This window comes from Parastagonospora nodorum (genome assembly GCF_000146915.1).
Source record: "Parastagonospora nodorum SN15 chromosome Unknown scaffold_24, whole genome shotgun sequence".
Classification (NCBI taxonomy): Eukaryota; Fungi; Ascomycota; class Dothideomycetes; order Pleosporales; family Phaeosphaeriaceae; genus Parastagonospora; species Parastagonospora nodorum.
The window spans coordinates 530,853-552,433 of NW_001884572.1; the positions used below are offsets into that span (position 1 = coordinate 530,853).

Below are 21,581 nucleotides of genomic sequence, written 5' to 3' on the forward strand. Positions count from 1 at the left end.
TGCTGATAATGTCCCCCACGCGGGGCACAATCGCAGGCACGTAGTCCAACATGTATCGCTTCGATGAGTCGCTTCGTATTATGCGAACTGAAGCCAAACTGCAAGCACAACTTCCAAAATGGAAAGAGAGGTGAACAAGGGTGAAGCGAAACAAGCGATGAAAAGTCGTACGATCCAGGTACATATCCATGGACTTCTAGTATACAGGTAGTCCAGAACCCCTGCTCCGAGGACTGCGCGACTCATTCGGGCTGTCAAGGTTCAGCGAGTACAAATCCAGAGCTAGAGCGGCACAGCTTCGGGCGTGAAAAAGGTGTCGCTGGGATGAGCTTGGCATTCGGATGCAGCCCGAGAGTCACTGGTTTGCGGGTGGCGATCCGGGGAACTTTGATCTTAGGGGCTTGGTGAGATCCAGCCATGTGAAAGCGTCTTAACAAACAGCTGATCGGCGATAGAGGTGGAAGACATTTCCGACATGTGAGTGTCGCGCGACGAGTCTCTGCCCTCTACAGCCCAATGTCATGACTTTCTACTACGATCTGTCCTTGCTGGGCCTAAAGCTATCCACATGAACTTGTGCGATGCTAACATCTGTTACAGCAATAGTTTCATCAACGGGTCTGCAACATGTTGAGTGCAAAGTTTAGTAAACACGGCTCAGGTATCCAGCAGCATAAAGAGCTAAGGTGAAGGCGTCGATTATCCTCCGAGCTAATGCCTGCGCCATCGCGGCACGGACGACGCCAGAAAGCTAATTGCACAGACGTCGATCGGTAAGATCCTCCCGACTGTTGGGCATGGCGATCCAGACCTAAGGTACGGTGCCAAACAATCCGAAAAAGACGTGGCGTTTCGCTTAAATGTTTTCGAGTTGGGAGGGGAACTGCAGTGGTCGCGACCCTTTACGGAAGCCAACTAAGCCCCCTCGTAACACAAGAAACACGTGCGACTGTCAACTACGTTTAGCAAGACCCTAGCAAGTTATTTCGGAGGACCCTCGACCTTTGGCGGCTCAAAATTGATTAACTCATCCAACTGTGTGCCTCTCGTTGACTCAAACACCACGTAGCGGACCGCGATCTGTGGAATGCAGGAGTTCATCGGGATCGGTGCAGACAACCTTCCATCCCGGAACGACCTGTGGCGTATCATATTCCAATTCACTCTCCTTCTCCGAATCTTCTTCCTCCTTGTCTTGATATGATGCATCAACTCGTCGATGTCGAACACCATGGAACAACCACCTGAGGCCGCGAGCCGCCGCTTTGACGTAGTCCCATGGGTTCATCGCATCGACTATAGCTTTGTGCGGGGCGCTTGTATAATTAGTAGGACGCTCAGAACCGCGAAGTTGATGGTCAATGTCGTACGGCGTGTAAGGAAACGCCCAATGGTAGAGACCTGCAAAGATGGTCATCTCGAAACAGATGAGCATACACGGGAAGCCAACAAGAATATCCACATCTGCGATACTTGGAGTGGCACGCAGCACACCTTGGCCAGCGAGAATTCCGAAAAGCCAATTTTGCCAGAAACAGAGGAAGGTGACGAGCTTGACGCAGTGTAGCTTGAGGGCGGGCTTGTGTGCCTCGAGGTCTTCGTTCAACTGCTTGTGGAACTGTGACAGGCAGTACATTGCGACTAGCACAAATGCTCCTTGGAGCAACGAGATCCACGTGTGCGCTTTGTCAGGTTCAGAGGAATACGCGCAGTAGAGGTTCGTCTGTTGCGTGGCGAATGCGATTACAGCGAAGAGTGGACGCGTGACGCAGAACTGGAAAATGCCAATGTAGAGGATGTTGAACCACGTCAAGCCACTCCTAGGGATAGCCACGTTGCGTAACGGAAAGATCCACGGTTTTGGTCGCACGTTACGAAAGTACTCTTTCTGTTCGTGGAGCGACGGTGCAATGTAATGGCACATAAGCGTGAAGTAACTGGCGATGGCGAATGCGTCGTAGCAGCTGCGTAAGAGCTCAAGGTATACGGCTTTGTCATAAAACAAGAGGGAGAGAAACGAGAGAATACTGTACGTAGGAACCACTGCAAGGATGCGGATGATGCTGTTGAGTTAGAAGTTGGCGAGTGGAATGGCTTCGTGAACATACTGTTTCTGCTCATACGGCTTGAGGTAATGGAGCGCATGGTCTAAAATTAGCCAGCAAGAGATACTGACGGAAAGACACATGAACGTTGCCGACAGTATCAGAGCGAGTTGATGAAAGGCCAAGTCTTCAGTCAGCGGGCTTTCGAAAGCGGCAAGGTTTCCGTCGAAGCCGCACCCCATCATGACAGAGTCTGGGCTTTGCTCAAGTTAGCAGTCAAGAGGGAATCTGGTTGTTTGTCAAACGTAACGCGCGCCTGAGACTGCTTCCTACCTTTCAAGGCCTGCGCGTCACCTTCCCATCCGGCTCGCGATAAGAACGTTGGATTGATCGTGCAGGAACGAGGCAGTGCCACAAGTGGAAATAACCCTTACTCGGCAGGAAGCCTCGATGTAAGAGAGAAAAACGTGATCATCTCGAAAGGCGATATCCATGCGTAGACCTTGACATAAATTCTTGGTTGGCGCGTGCTTCGTTGCTTGTAGAAGTTTTGGTAGGAGGAGGTCCCTCCAAGTACCGCAGTCGCTTGAAACACATGAAAAGATCCCACGATGAAAGAAGCGCTGATTCCGGACTCGCAGGCAGCATCTTAATGAGCGCATGCTGATAGCCCTGGATTGTCGGTAGTGAATGAACACGCAATTGTTTTTTCGCCAGGTACTGCTCATGGATAACGTGCCTAGGTCACAAAGGATAGCTTTTGCGAACGTATACCTACGCTGTCATTCTGAGCATCGGTGCACGGTCATAGAGATTGAGCATACAGGCTTTTTGACCTATCGCGGAGCATCGACGCCTTCTTTGCTTTTCATGATCTCACCACATGCAGGCGCATGGGGCGTACCATAGCCAGTCGGGCATGTCACACTTATAAGGTAGATGCGCCGTCGCAGAGCTGATGGAAGTGGAATCATGTAGATTGGGACATTTGTATTACTTCATCTCCATGATGCATTACTAGAAACAAAGGGCCAACGGTTGTGAGAGGAAAGTGAAGTGAGCGTGAAGGTCGGCTAGCGCATCGGGGCGACAAAGCCACCGATAGCCGATCTGATATGATGTGCGGCGCATATCCACGTCATGACACAATGGCGCAAGTTTGTCACCACCAGGGTTCTGGAGAGCGTTTTGGCGTCTAGTGGGGCGTCTACAACAGACGGAATGTCGCGCGCGAGGCCTTGATTACAATCTCTGTTTCCCTTTCCTCTTCTTCTTCTAGACAGGAATACAGGACGACGTCGTCGTCGCACCCCGTTGTTGGTAAGCAAGCCAAACGCCGGCGCCGAGCACACGCGCGATTACAGATTACACTTATTGATATGATTGTCGCGCATTGTTGCTAGATGTCGACTTACGACATAGATAGCCGCTAACTCACGACGTGTAGTAGACGAAGAAGTCGACATGCGAAGCTCGCGTTGAAACGCCCATCCCCTCTAAACACTGCAAGACTCGCCACCGGCAACTAACACGCGACGAGGAGCGCGTCAACGCCACCATGGCCCACAACGGGGATGTAGACTATGTGGAAGCCCTCGATATAGACCAGGAGATGCGCGCGCGTCACCAGTCCTCCAAGTCGCAGCCGAAAGCGCCCATATATACACCGCAGCAGGCGGGCGCGTCAGGGGCGAGGTCCCAGGCAAGCGACGGTGAAGGCGAAGATGCGCCGCTGCTGAGACCCACGGAACGCGCTCATGGGATCGCAGACGGCAGTGACAGTGAGGGCAGTGAGTATGAATGGCCGGGAGAAGCGGACTTTAAAGGACTTTCCTGGTGGAATCGGCCTTCGGTAAGCACAGCGATACAATCTTTCTATACATCACAATTGACAATGATAGATATACTGGCTCCTCCCACCATTCTTCCTGTTCACCATGGCGTTCGGTGGCATCATTATCCCCAAGATCAACCTGATCATGGATCTCGTATGCACTGAATACTATGCCACGGGCGGAAGCGATCCCATCTCGAGTCCCATGGATCCAGGGCAGCAACACGATCGCTGCCAAAACGATACTGTCTCCTCGCGCTCCTCCCTTTTCCTCTTATACGGCAGTCTCTGCTCTGGCATTCTCTCCGCCATCACTAGCCCGAAACTTGGTGCGCTATCCGATCGCCATGGACGTAAGAAGTTCTTGATCTTCAATACAATCGGTACGCTCTTCGCTGAGGTACTCACTATATTGGCGGCCAAGTATCCCGATATCTTTCATGTAAACTGGATCCTAGTCGGTTACTGCATAGAGGGCGTCACTGGGTCGTTTATTGTCGGCATGGCTATCGCGCATTCCTACGCCTCGGACTGCACGTCACCTCAAAAGCGCACCGTAGCTTTTTCCTATTTCCACGCTTGCCTTTTTGGTGGCATTGCCATCGGTCCTGCTCTCTCTGGATATGTCATCTCAGCTCGCGAAAAGTACGTCGGCCATACCGAGGCTGTGCTTTTGGTCTTCTACATTGCGCTGGCTGCGCATTTGGTGTTTATAGCTTCTCTGATGTTTCTTATTCCCGAGTCCCTGACCCAAGCTCGACAGGAAGAAGCGCGTGAGCGACACAAAGAAGACATGGAGAAGCTGGGCCCAGCATCGGACTGGATCAACCAACTGCGGCATCTCAACCTATTCAAGCCGCTCGAAATTCTCTGGCCTACTGGTCCTGGTTCGTCATCTGCCGTGCGCTGGAACTTGGCTCTTCTCGCAGCTACAGACGCCATCATGTTTGGCGTTGCCATGGGTGCCACGGGTGTACTACTCGTCTACACGCGTCGCCAATTCGGCTGGCACGAACTTGAAACCGGACGCTTCGCCACCATTGTCAACACCTCGCGTGTTGTCGCTCTCTTAGTCGTTCTGCCTGTCTTGACGCGCATCTTCCGTGGCAAAGACGGACACAAGCGCACGCGCAGCTCTGGCTCGGATCTCTTCGATCTCAGCATCATTCGCGCTGCCATCTTCTTTGACATGATGGGCTATTTGGGTTTTATTCTCGCGCGCAAAGGTGAAATTTTCGCACTGTCTGGCGCGCTTGCAGCCATGGGTGGTATCGGCAACCCAACGCTCGGTGCCGCGCTCACCAAGCACGTTCCCCCGGACAAAGTTGGGCAGCTTCTCGGCGCAACTGGACTTTTGCATGCTGTTGCGCGAGTCATCGGGCCAACTATCTTTAACGGAATCTACAGTGCTACCGTTGGAAGCTTCAGGCAGACGGTATTCGTGACGTTGTGTGCGACTTTTGGGTTGGCGTTTGTGTGTAGTTGGTTCGTGAGGCCGCATGGTACATTCAACATCCCCTTCTCGTGTTGATGCATCGCTAATTGCAATATAGTGTACATCGACAACGACAAGGCAGTGCGACCGACTGGAGACGAACAAGAAGCTTAGGAGCTTCTTTTGCTTTCCACGTTACATAGAATTTGGGCACAACATAGAGCGTTGATATCAATATGTATGGTTCTTATGGGCGGCAGCACACTGATCTTCTTTCGCAGGCAAGAGACCAGAAGAATTGTCGCCAGTGAACCATTTTGTAGCAACCCGGTATTCAGTCTGCTTAAAGAGGATACATCAAGCTGCGCAACCACTGTCATTGGCTTTCAATACTATGTCCAACACGATACAATCGACTTCTAGTCTCTGACTTCCATCGTACAAAAAGATCATCTCACACAGCCCAACAAACCTCAGATGTGCCTTCAAAAGATGCCGTGGGAAAAGTGTGGCTATCGCATTCGTGCAAATCGTGCAATCTGCAATGTCGATAATCCCGTGGAGCTGCGCCACGATTAGGCCTCCCGTGTTGGATGGCCAGTCAGATTGAGCGGAATCCGCCAGCAAGCGCTAGCTGCTGCAACGCTCCTCCTTCGCTGACCATTGCTGTGCAATTATGCTTATTGCACACCGACCTCTTGATAATACAGCAGCATGTCGTGTAAATTTCCACTTGCGAATTGCCTCTTCAAACCACGGTGATAGTACAGCGCCAGCCTCTCCCTGCGACAGGTACCCAATACCAAAGGACGCCTACGCAATCCATACGCTCGAACGCCCCAAGAATTGCACATTCAACATCCACATCGCTCGTTGATGTAACGTGCTGAAGGTTAACTGATCGCTAGGTGTCGCTTCCGATCCGCTTATCAAGCTTCCCGAATTTACACAATGACGAAGGACTGGGATTCCGTGGAGGCGGAAATTAGGGAATTGTACTCCAAATCTGACGGAAAGATCACGCTTGGAGAGATCGAGAAGTTGATGGCGCGCAAAAAGTTCAGAGCGTCGACCCGCGCGTATCGGATGAAGCTCAAAGAATGGGGTCTTCTTAAACAAAAAGGTCGGAGAGAGACTGTAAAGCGCCTGGATGATGGAAACGATTCTGCGCAACCTGATGATGCGGAGCACCGCGATGACAGGAGTCTAAGTGCGACAGTCGAGCCAAGCGCCATGCCGGTAACTATGTCGCTTGACGTTGACACTGACTCAACCCCAGAAGGTGAAGCAACACCAGCGGATCCTGCTTTGCCCGACCATTGTACAGACCGCGGCGGTTGGCAGGTTATCGAAGATCCTACAAATGCAGAACCTACGTTGATGGGCCTTCTCCATCAGGCGCCAGTGTAAGTGTCCCCCCCTAACCCCATTGTGATGGGAAACGTGGCTGAAAGTGTATCCTGAAACAGTTCAATGGACGATGCTTGGTCGGAGACCCAAACAAGACCTGGTGACATCGTCCTTGATATGCTCGGCGCTGTACTAGAGTGTGACCCAGATAAGCTGCAAGGCCTCGTGGTGCATCACAACGAGCACATCAACGACCCCATCGGTTTACCGTTTGAAGCAGGCGGCCGTTTCGCCAGCCACTCGATCATGAACCAAATGGTCATTATGCAACATCCCAGCCAGACGCTGCTCGATGTGACGTGCGGTATGCCATGTGGCCCGTGTCTTTGGGTCTTGATAAGCCATGGCGCAAAGGGTTCTCGCCATCCATTGGGAACTGACCTCGCGCTGCACAACGCAATCAAGAACGGCCGCACTGTGAACGTGATGGTGATGGCTCGCCCCGGCCGATCAGACATTAACGGGTTACCGGGCACATCATGGAAACCTCTGCTGCAAGCCGTATTTTGGAACCATCCGGACGTTGTACGAATTCTCATTCGCAGAGGCGTGAGCCTGGAAGACGCCGGCCTTTCTCCCCGAGGCTCAGGCTATCAGACCGCACTACAATTATGTTTGGAGAGACGCGCTACTGAATACATCCTGGATACAGTAAGAGAAAAATGCAACAATATCGCTCGACATCTGTTGGAAGCGGGTGCGAACATCCATGCGGCACCACCAATTGGCTCTTCGGCAACACCGTTTGAAACCTTCACGCAGCCCTGGCAGACACTTGACTACTGGGCATCGAAGCTCACCGTTATCGAATTGGATTGCCTCCGGATATTCGTCGCGGGAGGCGCAAATTTGCAATCACGTTTCGCAGGGTGTCCTTGTGGATCGTCGCGCCAAACGTTCCAGCATCAGGTTATCTGGCATTCGACGCCAAAGGTCGCTCGTCTTGTTATTGACAGCGCGACAGCAGGCACCGGCGCTATGAATATCTCCGGCCTTCTCCATGAGATCCTTGAATTTTGCCCCGAGTCTAAACGACATCCAGCAGATACATTGCGCGATCTTCAGGTTCTGCTCCAAAAAGGCGCTGATCCAAACCACGCGGATAACAACGGTCTCACACCATTGCGACGATGTATAGAACAATGTCCTGCTGTTGATCTAGTCGCGTTATTACGGATGCTACTGGACGCGGGAGCTGACCCCGAACACGAAGATCGCGAAGGCATCCAACCTTTTGTGCTTGCGGCCCGTACAATTGAGGAACCACTCCTCTCGGACGTTATGCAGGCAATGGTGAGTAGTATGCGCGGAAGATACAGGCGTATCGCTCATGGCGTTCCACACACATGGAGCGCGAAGCACTTTCCCATCAATAGCACGCAGACTTACGAGCAGGTCATGTCATCCACTCGCAACACCGGCGACTTCAGGCTTAAGCTATTGGACATGGTACCGGAAGACATCCGAGCCACATTCCAGCGGGCATACTTCACTGTTGTTAGCAAGAACTTCCTCGACACGATGACGCGAACAGCAAAGGCGAGGCTGTTGACCGCAAAGGATAAGGATGAGATCGTCTGGATTGTCGGCATGCGGCGTGGTATCGATCTGCCAGAATACCGATTTGACCAAGAGCTTGTCATCGCATTGCTCGACCCACAACCAATATCGGGCATGCTGCTTCGTACCACAGAAATAGGACATCCTGGTGAGGTGATCGAAGAAGTGAGCGCAAATTCGCAGCCACCACCTGCTTTCGCCTTTGACAGGCAAGATACCACTACTACATCACCTTCCCGGCCGGCATGGAAGTTCAACCCAGATAGCTTGATCAATTCGGCGGCGCCGCCCGCCACGACATCCCACAATGCTTCCACATCTGTATCACCTGCCGATGATGACTATATGGTACCACCGACCACGCTCATTCGCTGGAGAAATCCAGAATCACAACTGAAACCTGGCGATCTCCAGAAAGCATGCGCATCGGTATTAAGGTACGAGTGCGCAACGTGCAGCGATGGCATGTCTTTGACCAAGAAGGAGCACGAAAAGCACGAGCAGGAACATGCGCATATGCTGGTCTGCGAAGAGGTTTATTGCGCGCGCAGGTTCTGCGCTCTAAGGAACACAGGAAATGTTAGTCTGGGATGTCAGAACTATTTGTTTAGCACGTAGGCTAGGGTCACGGTCGACTCTTGCCTCCAAATTTAATACTACTAAATACAATGCTTTTTAATAAGCTTATGCTAAGCAGTCTATCAGCAGATCCCTGAGAAGATATTTTGTAACCTTATACTTAGAATCTTAGAGAGAGATAGTCACGAATTTCCTTCTGTTATTCAACAGTCCTAAGGGTTATGTCCTTCTTTAAATGCTTTGTTTAGGGGTTGTTGTCTGCCTATTCCGCTAATCAAAGTTTTACCAATGGTCCCACCCTAAAGGCTTACCCTGCACAAAGCATCTATCCCAAGCATGAAGTCGTATGACACCTCCGCATCGGTGGCTCGAAACAATTCGACCACAATTTCACCGAGGTGTTCACCTTACCGAGGTGTTCCTCTTGCCGACAGGCATGGTATTTAATGGAATTGAGTTCCAGTTCACATCCGACAACCACTAAACCTCCAATTCCATTGCCTTGCCAGCCCCGAAATATGGATAGTATTAAGGCAGTATCCGATGAGAAGCCACTGTCTGCCGAGCAGGCCTTCGATTCTATTGGCCCGGCCTACGAGACGGCCTTCGAAGGCGACCCCGAACAGTTGGTTTCAATCAAGTGGTTGCTCTCCCAGCTCGAGGCCGCAAACATTAATGGCGCGCGCCTCGTCGATATCGGTTGCGGGACCGGGAAGCCTGTGTGCGGGGCACTCGCCGCCGCAGGTCACGACGTGCTGGGCATCGACGTCTCGGCCGCCATGGTTGAGGCGGCGCGTGAGCGTGTCCCCACCGCCCGGTTCGAGCAGGTCAACATGCGCGACTTCATCGCCAGCGCCGCCCAAGGATCCTTCGATGCCGTCACCGTGTACTTCAGCATGATCGCTAGTATGACGCAGGAGGAGATTAAACAGTTCATCGCTGGCATCTACAGGCTTATTCGGCCCGGCGGCTTTTTTGTGTTTGCAACTGTGCCCGTTTCCGCCGAGAACCTCCAGATCAAGTTCTTGGGTCGGCTGATACAGGTTTCCAGCCTGGGGCCCGAGGAAGCCGTCGAATGGATCAAGGAAGTCGGTTTTCATGTTGAGCGCGAGGCGATCACCAAGTTTACGCCAAAGGGCGTTGAGGCGGGCATCTGCAACTCTGAAGAAGTATCAGAGGAGCCACACTTGTTTGTTTATGCGAAGAAGCCAGCTATTTGAAAAACCTAAGCTAGAGTAGGAAGGTAGATAGAATAATATTGATTGAAGTTATATAAGCGCAAAGTAGATATCTTAAAAGTAAGTCTATCTTATAGTAGTAAAGTCTCTCTACTATATAAAATATATAATTATAAGAATAAAGTTAAATAACGTATTCTACTACTAAACTAGCTAGACTACTAAGCTAGCTACTTTTTCTTAGTATTACGAATACTACGTATAAAATATAAAATTACTCTATACTCTCTATAGATCTGTTCTTAAGCCTATTCTTAATAGAGTATAGAATAAGAGTTAGAATAGACTTTATTCTATAAGAGTGTTATAAGAGGCAATAAGCAGAAATATTAGAGCTTATAAGGAAGCTTAATTAGTATACTACGTATAGGTCTTAGGTATAATATAAGATATTATATGCAGAATAGAGTAAGGTATAGAGGTAGAAAAGAATATAAATAGAAGAAAGCTTAAGTATAGATGCTAAGCCTACGCAGAGATAGTTAAGAGGCGTATTAGCAGTTTAGTAGTTACTAGTAATTAGAGCCTTTTGCAGAGTAGAATTATAGAGTGCTATAGAATATAGTAGCTACCTATATAGTATAGTACTATTAAGTATAGTAGTTTAGAGTATTAGAGTATATTACTATAATAGTACTCTCTTTCTATACTTAAGCTTCTATAAGCATTATTATACTTATATTTATTATAGTTTATACTATAATCTTAGAGAGTTCTAGTATATCTAGAAACTTTATATAAAATTTAGCAATAGCTATAATATCTTTTAAGTCTGCAGCTAGTTTCTATATAGTCTTATTATAGCCTTACTAGATAATAAGGTATTTATATTATTTTGCTTTTCTTATTATAGCAGAGTTTCTTAATACTTCTAATAATATATTCTTTCTTACTATCTATAATAATAGAAGCAGAGGCAGAGATAAGTTAGCTAAGCAGATATTTTAATTCTTCTACTACTAAGCAGAGAAGCAATATATAGAAAATAGAATATATCTTTATAGATAGAGGTAGTTCTAGCCTATATGCGTAGAAAGAAACTTTCTTAGTAATCTTATAAGATCTAAGATTCTTCTAGTTAAGTTTCTTTAAAGCTTATTATATTTATATATTATGCGCATTAAGCTAGACTTTATTACTTATATTATATACTAGTGCTAGTAAGCGCTTATAGTTTATATATTTCTTTTAGAGAGCCTATACTTAAATTATTTCTTTCTAAATATATTTAGTAACTTCTTAGAGCTTATTAATTAGTTAGTTAGCTTTTCTAGCTTATAAAGCTTAGAATAGAAGTCTTTTTATATTTGTAGAAGGCTTAAAGCCTATATATAAATTCTAGCTAAAGTAGGCTATTATTAGAGATACTCTAGTAGATTCTAAGACTATATTATTAGCTTTAAACTATATAATTAGAAGCTAGCGTACCTAGTTATTCTGCTAGTAGTTTATATAAGCGCAGAGAATTTATTCTATTATAGAATTTGTATTCTTAGTTTATCTATTAGTCTTAGAGTAAAAACTTATAGAGAAGTAAGAGTTAATACTAAGCTATTTATATAGCTTATTATAGAAGGTAGAGATAAACTATCTATCTCTATTAGAGATAATAGTATTAGAGAGACTATAGTTATACTAAATATATTATAAGAATATATTAGCTACGTTAGCAGCTTCTATATTCTTATAAGAGATTATATAGTTGGCTTCGGCCACTAATTTTGTAAACTATATTTTGTAACTATATTTTGTACTCTAGTTAATCTCACTAATGTAATACAGCAACGGCCCTCTCTGCTCTTATTAAGCAACTTTTCTATATGTAAGTCCTAGCATTAAACATTAAATACTAATACCCTAGAACCCTGCAATCTGATAGATGAGCTCGCTGCTGATAAGCTGCCTTGCTTAGCACTTATAGCAGCAGGTGCTCTGCAAACAGCTACATCGAATGCGTTGCTCTTAGGATTATTGCTATTTATTTAACGCTTGCTAGCTCCTAAAGCTCCTTAAGAAAATTCTTCTTATAGCTATAAGGATCTGTCACTGCGTAATACTCTGCTACCTAGTCTGCAAGCATAGCTGCCTGCTTGCTTATCGCCCCCTCATCTACATGAGGATCGTTCCTAGGGATAGAGTAACTTAGCAGCGCGTATCTTAGCTAGTATACCTTAATTGCATCTACGATATAGAGGTATACGACGCTACTGCTGCCTTACAGTATAATATAACTAACGTTGTATTATGCAAGGAGGTAGTTAGTAGCGAGGAAGCTAATAACTAACTCGCAGAACTAATTCTGCAATATTAATAACGTAGCAGCATAGCTGTCTATCTACTAGCTGCCTTTAAATATAGCTAGTAAGCTGACGTATCTAGATAAGCTTAAACGCGCAATCTTAACGACGTATTAGCTGTTAGGCTTTAATAGTGTTAAAGGCGACATAACGCAATCTAGTAAGGTTAAGTGTTAGGAAGAGCAGCAGGTCGCTAAGGAGAGGATATACTTTAATATTCGTTAGATTATAGAATGTTTAACGACAGTTACAACGATAGCGATAGTGATAGCAATGCAAAGATATAAAGAGATAGAAGACTGCAGCACTTAGATACTAATGCAAAATCTGTTCTTAACCTGCGCGTGACTGCGCGCACTGCTTTTCTATAGTTAAGCGTACTATAAAAATTATGCCCCTTAAGCCCGGCTTAGAGCAGGGTAGTCGTTGTTGTGCCTAAGGCAATTTTTAAGGAGTTTGAGTGTTAGTTAGTAGTGCCTGCACTAGCCTTGCTTAGGACTATTAACTGACACTAGATTACGTATTTTATACTTTTTTAACGCTTTTTTATGCTAATAGTAGAGGGCAATTACTATCCTCTTTTAGTCTAGCTTGTTTTTTAATAATACCCCTAGTTTGCGTTTCATATCTAGAATAAATAAGAGATTATATACTAAAACTTACTTAGTTAGTTAATTACTACTATAATATTAGTATATTCTTTAGATTTAGGTAAGTTAATAATAAAGTTAATAGAGATATCTTACTATCTATATTCTAGTATAAGCAGAGGCTTTAGAAAGCTATAATACTTCTTATAAGAAGCCTTTGCATAGTAATAAGTATAATAGTATAAAATATATTAACGTATTATATTAAATATACGCAGCTAGTAGTACTCTTACTATATAAGTTCTAATATTTTTCTATAGCTAGAATAGCTATCTAATAGAGCGTTATGCGCAGTATAGAGAATCTTAATCTTAAGCTTATTATTATCTAGTAGTATAAGTCTACTATATTAGTAAAGGCGTTTATTATATTCTTTATATTTGCTAAGATTAATAGTTTTTAATTATTGCGTACTATTATATAACAGCTATACTATCTCTTAAATAAATAAGTCTATCCTTGAGTCTACCTGCATTTCTAGTAGGAATGTAGAGCTTAGCTAATTAGAATAGGCCTTAGCAAGGCGCTATGTTGTGGGAATGCAACGTGGAAATGAATAACCTTCTAGGGGGAAATAATATATTTCTAAGAAGCCATTTTGTGCTGTTTTATAAGGGGAATCTAGATCTCTAAACAGTTTATTTATAGCTCTAATACTCGTTAAGATGCAAGGCTTTGAAGTTATAGGTGAAGGAACATCAAAACTCTGACATTTATCGCAGTTTCTCTCAACGTTCTAGTACTTTGCAGATATATTCTAGTAGGCTATATTGTGCAGAATTGCGAGGCGATTTCAGATCTGCAACTATCTTTTTTATAGCTCTTCTCGTTGTAAAGTTACAGGGCGTTGAAGTTTGTGAGAGAATATTAGTGTTCTTTGTAGCTGAAATCCTTAGCAGTAGCAGTGCAGCAGCAAAGTTAGAGTAAGCTAGGCAGAATCTAGGGAAAATCTAGAGATAAGCTAGAGATAGTAGAGATAGCTGAAAAACCTAAGAACTGCTATATATATTAGGATTTCTAATATTAAGTTAATAACAGTGCTAAGCTAGCCTATGCATACTTAAGAGTTAAGCGATATTATAGCAGAGTTAAGCAATATTATAGCAGAGTTAAGCAATATTTTAATAGAGTTAAGCGATATTTTAACAGAGTTAAGCAATATTATAGCAGAGTTAAGCGATATTATAGCAGAGTTAAGCGATATTATAGTAGAGTTAAGCGATATTATAGCAGAGTTAAGCGATATTATAGCAGAGTTAAGCAATATTATAGCAGAGTTAAGCGATATTATAGCAGAGTTAAGCGATATTTTAATAGAGTTAAGCGATATTATAGCAGAGTTAAGTAATATTTTAATAGAGTTAAGCAATACTTTAACAGAGTTAAGCGATACTTTAATAGAGTTAAGTATTTTAATATCTTTTAGTAGCTAAAATTGCATATAAGCAGAGTGCAGCTACTACTAATACGTTATAAGAGGTTGTTAGAGATATTCTAGGTCTTATTATAGTAATATTAAAGAAAAGTAGAATAACTCTGCCTACCTCTCTCTCTCTTAATACGAACTATTATTAAATGACAACGCTATCTCTAATAACCTATATATTTATGCTATACTGTGTTACGCTAATATTATTGCTATCTCTAACTTTCTTAACTAATCGTTAACTGTTACTAATAGGTAAAAGAAATTCTGCAGAGTCTCTAATCGCTAACTTATTCTTAGTTGCCTCTTCTAATTATAAAGGTAGAGGCAGAGCACTATCTATTATATAAGATATGTATATATCCTTAATACGTTGCAATACTAGTTTAATAGTTATGTTGCATAACTGCACTATCTTAACCTATTAAAAAAACCTTATTATTAGTAGACTCTGTTCTATAAAGTAGTTTAATACTATGCTTTGCAGCAGCAAAGCAAAAATACTAATACTAAACTAGTCTTTTAGTATAGACTATTGCTACCTGTTCTCTAGGACCTATCTAAACGTCTTCTAATTAGAGAAATTCTCTTTTAGCGTTGCGTGCTCGCCCCCTTAGCTCTAATATATAGATCTAAATAACTGCTCTTTTGCTACTATTGTAAACTCTCTACTTCTGCTACCTATTAAGTTCGCCTGCTTTTAGACTAATATAACTAGAGTCTTATACTGTGTATATATAGTAGCTAAGATCTATTAATATTGCATATCTCTAATAATACTAACTGTCTAACTTCTTCTAGCAGCGTTAAATAAATCTGCAAATTTATCTGCCTTAGCACGACTTAAATGCAAACTGCTAATCTTATTGCTTTGCTGCTAAGACAGCACTAGTTAACTCTATAGATAGATACTAAAAGGATTACTTTCTGCTTTATTACTAGAATTATTATAGGTATGAATTATAGGAAGCTTGCCTTTAACTTTAGAGAATAGACGTTTTCTAGTAGAATGCTAAGATCTCTACGCCTCTAATATTAACTGCTAGTTCTTTAAGCAGTCTGTTATTCTAATTGCTACAGCTTTATTTATTATATTTCTAACTACCTTAATGCCTATACCTAGCAACTTCTGCGTAAACCTGCAATACTTTTATTTCTAGTTGCTATATAATATCTTATCTTGCTTTGCACTTGCCTAATCCTGCATACTTGCTATAGTTTGCATAATAGCGCTGTCTAGTTTATTCTTTAACTATTTATTAGCTTGTCTCGTAGACGTTTCTTTTAGTAAATGCGTTTGTTTAGCAGGTGCGCAGAGCTTAGACTTAGATACGCCTTTATAGCTAGCTGTTGTATTATTAGATATAGTATTATTATCTGGAACTATAATCTTATTAATAGAGTTATTATATATATCGTTAATAAAGCGCATAAGCTAATGCTTATTAACGCGCTAGTAAATCTAGCGTAGTATAGTTTCTAGCATTAGTAAAATAAATGCGTGCGCAGGCTTACTATAGCTCTCTAGCGCTATATAAATTAGTATGTCTAACCTAAACTCTAATAAAGTGTTATAGAGTAACGCATATATCTCTTTATTTCTCTTAGATAAAGTTAGCATTAACCTTAGAATAGAAGGCAGCATTATAAGGTATATAAGCTAAAGATGCATATAGCATAGAGTTACTAAAGTTGCGTCTGCGTTAGCAAAGACTACTATACTAACTAGCTAAAATTAGTATAGTAATAGATTTCTACTACAGATAGAAGTTAAAATACTATAGATGCTACTAACACTATTAAACACTAGACTATAATGTCTTATCCTAATTACCTTATTATTAACTACTAATATAGAATTATTATATATGCTATTTACTAATATGCTCTTTTACTACGCAGTGTTAAATACTACTTCTGCGATAACTACTAAGGCGATATAACGCTATAACAACGTTAATCTATTAAAGCTTATATTTAACAACTAGCAGAAGATATACTCTTAAAGCGAGAATACTTAGATTTCTCTTAGCATATAGAAGCTGTTTCTGCGTATCTAGAGTTAAAACTCTATAAAGAATTATATTAATGCAACGCATGCAGGCATATTAACTATAGCAAGTCTGCTAAGCAGAACTTAGTTAACTATCTCTATAAAGAACATAGGCTGTAATATATATTAGAAGATAGTTTACTAAACTAAGAGCAATAGTATAATAGCAATGTCTCTATAATCTACAGCTAACGCTTCTTCTAGAGTATTAGCAGTAGAGCTGCTACTAACTATACTCTTATCTGTTACTTTAAAGTACTAGCACTAATAACTAATAGTATAAATAATAACTCTACTACGCTCTTAAACTACGAACCTAGTACGCCTAACTCTAAGAATAAGAGTCTTAATTAATCTAACTTAGCTACTAACGCTCTACTATAAACATAACTATAAGAGGTATTGCAGTAAGCTAAAGAGAAACGCGTAGAGCGCCTAAGAGCTATCTTAAATATACTATTAGTTAAGACTAACTTATAGATCGCGCACACTAAGTTCCTGTAGGTTTTTAGTAGCTTTAAAACATAGAAGAAGATGCTTAAGTATATTACTATACTAGATAATAAAAAGGAACCTAAACTACACCTTCTATATAATACTATAAAGGCTATAGTTTGTATATAGCAAAACATTACGTCTTAAATATCTTAATTTACGCGTATCTATGTTATATAAGAGAATATAATAGATATACTCTTTTTCTCTTTAGAGATATACTAGAACTTTAACCTTCGCTACGTACTGCCTCTATAAAAGATATTTATATTCTTTTACTGCGTACTTATATAAGAGTTTATATGCCTACTAACTCTAGTTCTCTGCGTAGAATAATAGTATGCATAGATAATACTTGCAATAACTCTCTAATAGCAAGCAATAAGCTAAGAAACTATTATAGTATAATATAACTAAACTAAGTTAAATATACTTAAAGCGTAGTGCTACTAATTCTTCCTATCTCTTATTTAACAAACAGCTTACTCTACTAACTTTAAACTAGCGCTTATTATACCTATTGCTTTTCTATCCTTATTATCTATAAGATGCAGATTCTAAGAGGTATATAACTTTGCTACTAACTTCTCTGCTCTTAAAAAACTTATACGCTTTGCTAGTCTTTAAGAACTCTAGAATATCTTCGCTATAATATATCCAGACGACTTAATAACAGCTCTAGATATAGAAGCTCTTAGTCTTACTAAGGCTAAAGACCTTATTGCTAAATAGGAGCAGATATAACCTCTGCTAGACGCGTTAATTAAAGAAACTAATTGCAATATAGCTAATAGATTTAAGATATAGATCTATAACTACCTTACTATAGAGTATTCTATACTAATAAACTGAATTATTATAACTAGCTAGTATATTAGCTGCTTCTAATATAGCAAGAATCTAGATATATTTGTGTATTAGAATAGTAATATAGTTACTATATGCTCTATTTGCATAACGTTGCCTTAATTCTCTAACGCAGTATAGAATAAATATAAAGAAGTATCTTAGATTCTCTATAAGCTTGCCTTTATGCACTAGCGATTAGAACTGCCTACTATTCTATAGAGCACTCTAGTTAACGACCTATTAAAGATAACTTCTAGATATATAGTATTCTCTATAGAAAACCTAAGCCTTATATATAGCGAAGGCTTTATTAGATAGCAGCTAGTAGAACTAAAAGATTACTTGCAGTTTAAAGAGTGCATTATATTAGATTTAACTAACTCTGCGCAAATTTAGCGTTATTACAATCTAGTTTAGACCTTTCTAGGCTATCTACTATATATTATTTATCTTATAAGTAGATAACCTGCTTAAGGAACTAAGATTCTTAGCCTGTAATATAAGAACACTGCTAATAATAAAATAAGAAATATATTCTTCTATAACAGACTAGTTGCTGTTGTTCTATAATACTATAAGAGCTATAACTAGGATAAGTTAACTAAGATAATATACTACTTTCTACCTTACGAAGTTAGCAGCATGCTAGTTTAGTATCTTTAGCTTATCTAACTATTTTATATCTTACTGTAATATAAAGTAATACTAAGCCTTTAAGGCTACTACTACCTCTAAGCTGCAAGCGCTCTACTTTAGCCTAATATTAATAGAAAATAGCGTTATAACTTACTTCTACTTAGTTAAGTTATTCGCGCAGCAACTTGCAGGTAGATAGGATAAGAAATTAATATAAGCATATTATGCTATCTTATTATCGCCTTTAGCTGTAAACTAGAGAGTATAAGTTCTAATCTTAAAGAACTGTCTAAAGAAGACGTTAAGGAGATATTTAATAAAGTTAAAGCAGAAGCGCGCAAAATATAGGTAGAGCACTTAGCAGAGATAGCTTATATCTGCTACGCAGTTAACATAATACGAATGTTCTTTTAAAAATATAATATAGCTAAGGTATACTTTAAGATATCTATATAGTAGCATTGCGCTCTAAACTTCTCTCTAGTACTAGAAGACTTTAACCTAGATATAGCGACGCGAATAAATATAATAGACTAGAGACTTGCACGCAAAGTTACTAACTATGCAGGCATAAACTATACTGCTCTTCTTTGCACTATATATAGCTAATTTTTAAGATTTAGAGAATAGCAAGAATAAGTTATTTGCTGTATTATGCAAGGTAACGTTGTTATACTATATATTACTAGAACTAGTAGTAGAAAAAGCCTAATATTCTTTCTTTTAGCTTGCTTTCCTAAGTATAGTATAATAATTATTCTTATACTTCTTGCAGCTATATAGATAGATCTTAAGAAGCGGTGTAAGGCGCTAAGTATCTAAGCGTTAGTATAAGAGAAGAGATACTATAATAAAACAGCCTCTATTATTTTTGTAACACTAGAGAGCATTGCAAACGATAGCTTTATATTGCTAATTAGAAGACTTAGCGCTACTAGAAGATTAGAGCGAATTATAGTAGATAAGTTCTATTATATTCTACTCTCTAATATATCTTATTAGCTCTATCTACTTAACCTGCGTACTATTACTAAGTACGTAACATAGATTACTCTACTCTTAGCTACTATTCTAGTTAAAGAATAACGAGAAGCCTACTAACTTCTAGGTATTCTAAGTAACACGCATACTTTTCGCAAACTAACTATCTGCAGTAATATCTAATATGAAGTTTAAATGCTACTAAATAAGCATATAAGCATAATAGATATAGCAAATTATATTAAGGCAGAACTAGCAATATAGAAAAAGATAATCTTCTACGTTAAGTTTACGTCTATATGTAATAAACTAGCATCTATACTCTAATGCTATAAATTCTATAGGCAGATATTAGCAAAAGAATAAGAAAAGAACTAATAGAGTTTTGCACTAGCGTTAGTTGCTATACTACTAGCGACTACTGCCTTTAACACTAGAGTTAATATTAGAGACGTTTAGGCTGTGTTGCGAGCAGCTAAACTAATATATAAGATTTAGTAGAACTAAGAAGCAGAGCGCGCTAGGCGAGATAGGCTCCTATGCCTAGCTAGGCTTATTCTAGGTCTAGAAATTAGAAATATATTTTATAACAAAGCGCGCGAAGACTACTAAGCTAATATTAACGCATTTATCTAAGAAAATACAATAGAGCCTATATGCTAACATTAGATTCTTAACTAATACTTTAATAGAGATAAGACCTGTAAGATATACAGACTAGCAGAAGAAAAGTATAATATTTACGCAAAGCAATTCTACTTCTTATTAGAGGAAGAGTTTAATTAACTATCTAATTACTAACACTATAGTAAGGCAATAGCGTCTAAGATAGCGACAGATAAGCTAACGTATTTAACTCTAATCTTAAGCTAAATGCGAGAGCCTATTACTCTAAAGCAATTATATAAACTTCTATTATTATATATAGAGCTATCTCTATTTAATAAGGCTGTAGCTATACCTAGAATATATATATCTAACTACGATTATACCTTATCTAGCTAACGCTATACGCTATATGCAGACCTATTCTTAAGAAACCTATTCTCTAGCCTATTAGTGTTTAGTCTAAAGAAATACCTGCGCTAAAGTATTAATCTTATATAAATCTATATAGGCGCTTCTCTATAGAAGTAATTAAGACCTACTATAAGCATGCACTAAGCGTATTACGCACTATTAAGTTCTAATTTCTATTATACTGCAGCGAAGTAGAGCTAAGAGTTAGAATTTAACGCTAGTAGATATAAAGCATAGTTATTAGAGATAAAACGTATATTTTACTAGAAGTTTATCTAGATAAGAAACTACTAGATTAAACACTGCGTAGCGTGCTTTGCTGTGCAAGAACTTTTTAACTACTTACGTGCAGAATGCAGACCTTATAATAGCTCTATAATAAAATTTATAGAGAGCATAGTAAGCTAGTATTAATAGAAGATAAATAATAAATAGAGAAAAGAGCAGTGCTAGGCATATCTTATGCTAGCTAATTACTATAAGAAATAGATAGATCTAGATATAGGATAAATATTAAAATATCTGCAATCTAGCGCTAACTATAGAGATAAACGTGTAATCTAAGATATATAAGCATACTTATAGAATAGATATTCTCTTGCACAGAAACTATAGACGTTCTATATAAGAGAGACGAAACTATAATAGAATAGAGAAAGAGACGAAGCCTTATAAACCTACTTTTCTAGCGTAGTTAACTATAGAGAAGACTATAAAGCTAGCTAAATTATCCTTAGACTTAACTAGTTAATATAGATATTATTTGTTAACGATAATAACGACTCTACGAAGAGACTATAGCAGCAGTAGAGTATAAGTGCATAAGATATACGAGCTAGGAAGAGAAGAGCTAGGTAGAAAAGTTCTAGGTTTCCTGCACTACTAAGACTTACTAGCGTAGGTATATAAACTCTCTCTAGCCTAGCTTCTCTATTATATCTTCTCTTTCTTACTAACTTTGCTAAAATACTGCTAACTTTAGGCTAATTAATCTTAAGAAAATAAATAGGGTCTAATAGGAAAAGCTAGAACAATTCTATCTAGCCTAGAGCCTAGCTCTACGACTACTACG

At 40.6% G+C, this 21,581-nt stretch overlaps 4 protein-coding genes across 4 annotated transcripts; 3 read left to right on the forward strand and 1 right to left on the reverse strand.

Moving 5' to 3' along the window:
• Nucleotides 1-1,054: 1,054 nt before the first annotated feature.
• Nucleotides 1,055-2,287, reverse strand: SNOG_13028 (hypothetical protein; the record flags this gene model as incomplete). The annotated part of the gene is made up of 2 exons (XM_001803190.1): nucleotides 1,055-2,063; nucleotides 2,109-2,287. 2 exons carry the CDS (start codon nucleotides 2,285-2,287, stop codon nucleotides 1,055-1,057), a joined length of 1,188 nt encoding a protein of 395 aa, XP_001803242.1.
• Nucleotides 2,288-3,603: 1,316 nt separating this feature from the next.
• Nucleotides 3,604-5,410, forward strand: SNOG_13029 (hypothetical protein; the record flags this gene model as incomplete). The annotated part of the gene is made up of 2 exons (XM_001803191.1): nucleotides 3,604-3,897; nucleotides 3,947-5,410. 2 exons carry the CDS (start codon nucleotides 3,604-3,606, stop codon nucleotides 5,408-5,410), a joined length of 1,758 nt encoding a protein of 585 aa, XP_001803243.1.
• An 855-nt stretch (nucleotides 5,411-6,265) lies between these two features.
• SNOG_13030 (hypothetical protein) lies at nucleotides 6,266-8,550 on the forward strand (the record flags this gene model as incomplete). The annotated part of the gene is made up of 5 exons (XM_001803192.1): nucleotides 6,266-6,720; nucleotides 6,784-7,249; nucleotides 7,487-8,017; nucleotides 8,108-8,449; nucleotides 8,494-8,550. 5 exons carry the CDS (start codon nucleotides 6,266-6,268, stop codon nucleotides 8,548-8,550), a joined length of 1,851 nt encoding a protein of 616 aa, XP_001803244.1.
• An 831-nt stretch (nucleotides 8,551-9,381) lies between these two features.
• Nucleotides 9,382-10,141, forward strand: SNOG_13031 (hypothetical protein; the record flags this gene model as incomplete). Its single annotated transcript, XM_001803193.1, has 1 exon — nucleotides 9,382-10,141. One exon carries the CDS (start codon nucleotides 9,382-9,384, stop codon nucleotides 10,081-10,083), a length of 702 nt encoding a protein of 233 aa, XP_001803245.1. The 3' UTR covers nucleotides 10,084-10,141.
• Nucleotides 10,142-21,581: the final 11,440 nt, after the last annotated feature.